The 2500-nt window shown below is 43.7% G+C and overlaps 1 protein-coding gene across 2 annotated transcripts in view; it reads right to left on the bottom strand.

The window, feature by feature from the left end:
* The window catches only part of lama5 (laminin, alpha 5), a 94375-nt gene that overhangs the window by 39066 nt on the left and 52809 nt on the right, over positions 1-2500 (bottom strand). For both annotated transcript variants that reach the window (XM_083769361.1, XM_083769362.1), the window contains exons 16-20: positions 2401-2500; positions 2054-2106; positions 968-1067; positions 493-545; positions 1-67 (exon numbers count right to left, since the gene is read on the bottom strand). The exon at positions 1-67 is cut by the window's left edge and continues 39 nt beyond it; the exon at positions 2401-2500 is cut by the window's right edge and continues 38 nt beyond it. In XM_083769361.1, coding sequence (XP_083625487.1) covers positions 1-67; positions 493-545; positions 968-1067; positions 2054-2106; positions 2401-2500 — 373 coding nt within the window. The remainder of the gene's footprint in view (positions 68-492; positions 546-967; positions 1068-2053; positions 2107-2400) is intronic.

The raw sequence follows: 2500 nt of genomic DNA, 5'->3' as shown, positions 1-2500 counted from the left end.
ATCCCTCTTTACACGTGTTGCAGATTCCACTGCACACGTTAGGCTTGCAGTTACACTGACCGGTACCCTGTAGGACCACAGACATTACAATGTTAACATGAAGCATAAAGATGAGGCACACTTCACACTGGGTATTGTACAGGTGAGACAGAGCAGTGCTTCCCAAACTATTCCGCTCAAGACCCAAAAGAGAGATTGCTTTTTTTGGCCAAACAAGCTAAAAGTTGCTACATTTTGTTATATTAAGCTCCCGATTATAGGGGATTAAACGATTACGTCAATAGCATCAGTGGCCATAAGGGATATAAATTATTGATTTCATTACATCAGGATACATAAGGATTTTTAAATAATAATAATAATTTAAACAAAATGCAGGCATTAATAAAGGCAACATAAAGGGACCCATGAAAAGGTGTGTCCGCGACACAACAAATGGGTCCCGATCCACTGTTTGGGAACCAGTGACTTAAGAGTGTCGATGGTACTGACCTGAGCGCATTCTGCCACTCCACTCACTGTCCCTGGAACGCTACACTCACAACCTGCAGGACACACACACACAAACACACACACCTGAGTAAATGTTTTGGTGATATTTTTGGGGCTTTTCTGCCTTTATTGATAGGACATAGTGGAGACAGACAGGGGAACAGGGAGAGAGACAGGGAGTGACACGCAGCAAAGGTCGTTGGGACTGGGACTCGAACCGGCAACGTGCTGTCAGGCATGTGATATGTGTCTGGACCGCTAGGTTAGCAGGCACCCCAACACCTGAGTATTCATACATTCATTTTGAACTACATACATCTTAGAAGTTCTTGTGTATTTTTGTGTGTCCCTGTACCTCTGTATTCTCTGTGTGTGTGTGTGTGTGTGTGTGTGTGTGTGTGTGTGTGTGTGTGTGTGTGTGTGTGCGTGCGTGCGTGCGTGCGTGCGTGAGTGCGTGCGTGCGTGCATGCCTTACCAGAGCATCCGTCAGGTGTTTCAGGTGAGAGGTTCCAGTACAGAGGTTTACACCTATCACAAGCCGCGCCCTCCACATTCTCGCGACATTCACATTGGCCCTGAACACACAATTGACAGCAAGATAGACCAGTCAGATGACGACTTTCACACAAGAGGTTTTCCTATAACAAAATGTGCTTGTTTCTAGTCTTATAAATACAATTCTAAAATATCTGAGGTCAGTCAGTCAGTTGGTCAGTTTGGTCTTGTAATAATAGGACTCAAAGCCATAATGGCTAAACATTCTGGCATGATATTTGTGATACACTGGCTAAAATTATAGATGCTCCCTTCCCGTTGGATCCTGAACTTTGCCTTTTAGGAAACTTCAGTGCAATCTGTGCAAATTTAGCCCATTCTGATCTACAAGCTCATAGCGCGCCACCGAGTGGCGCGCTACAAGCTTGATCTCAGGTCAGAATGGGTTAATCAGACCAGTGTGTGTCCAGTGGAAACCTCGTATGAATCTGATCTCAGGTCAGAATGGGTTAGGTAGAAACAAAATATAATGTATAGAGGTTGCACTCGGGGTTGCTAGAAAATGTATTGCAAATAACGTGGCAGTCTGACTCCCCCCCCCACCACACCTATCGCAAGATGGTTCTCAGAATTGAACAGTTGTGTCCCTCTTGAGAAGATTACATATATTTTGAGAAGTTCAAGGGGTTTTGAGAATTTTTTGAAGATTTGGCAGCCCTATTTGAATTACATGGAGACTTTGTCCTTACCTGTATCAGTATTGTTATAGCTATCTCAGTCTGTTTAGTTTTTTGTTTGTTTTTCACGTTTTTTGTATAATATTATTATTGTTATTATGCTTTAACTGTGTTGTATTCTATGTATGTGGGTTTGTATGTGGGGAGGGGGGAGGGCTGTGGACGGGGGTTCTGTGTATTTTGTGAAAAATTGAAAATAAAAACAGAATATAAAAAAAAAAAAGCCATAATGGCTGCTGCTAGATCATTGGCTCCATGGCCACAGATTGAACCAATGACGGTAAGGAAGGCACCGGTTGTTTTAGTGAGTTCTGGGAGTGTACACTTACCACGGGCGGGGGAACCACATACTGAACGGAACCGGCCGGGTGGCAGGTACCAGCTGGAGGAGAGACAAAGTACAGTGTCAGTCAGTCACTCAATGAACTCTGAGTTTGCTTGGGTATGTTGTAAAGTAACATTATCTGTGTTAGTTCAACCCTGACAGTGAGCAAATTAAACCAAGCGATCACACACTCTGGTTTGATCCGTACACTCTTGGATCTTTCTGCCTCCGGTGCATAGCAGCAAAAAAAAATGTTTTTCTTTTAATATTTTTTGTCTTAAAAAGGTTATTAACTTAACATAATAGCAATCTATCACAGATTGTGTTTCCAGAGTGTGTGCTGTGCTGTACCTTGGCAGTGAGGGAAGCCATATGCCCCGTGAGCACAGCTGTCACACTTCAGACCCTCCACGTTGGGCACACACTGACACTGTCCTGTCCCCTGCTCACA

The sequence above is a fragment of the Protomyctophum parallelum genome (assembly GCF_964188405.1).
Source record: "Protomyctophum parallelum genome assembly, chromosome: 7".
In the NCBI taxonomy this organism is placed as follows: Eukaryota; Metazoa; Chordata; class Actinopteri; order Myctophiformes; family Myctophidae; genus Protomyctophum; species Protomyctophum parallelum.
Note: the sequence above shows the minus strand (reverse complement) of the source record. Positions and strands in the feature narration are given on the sequence as shown.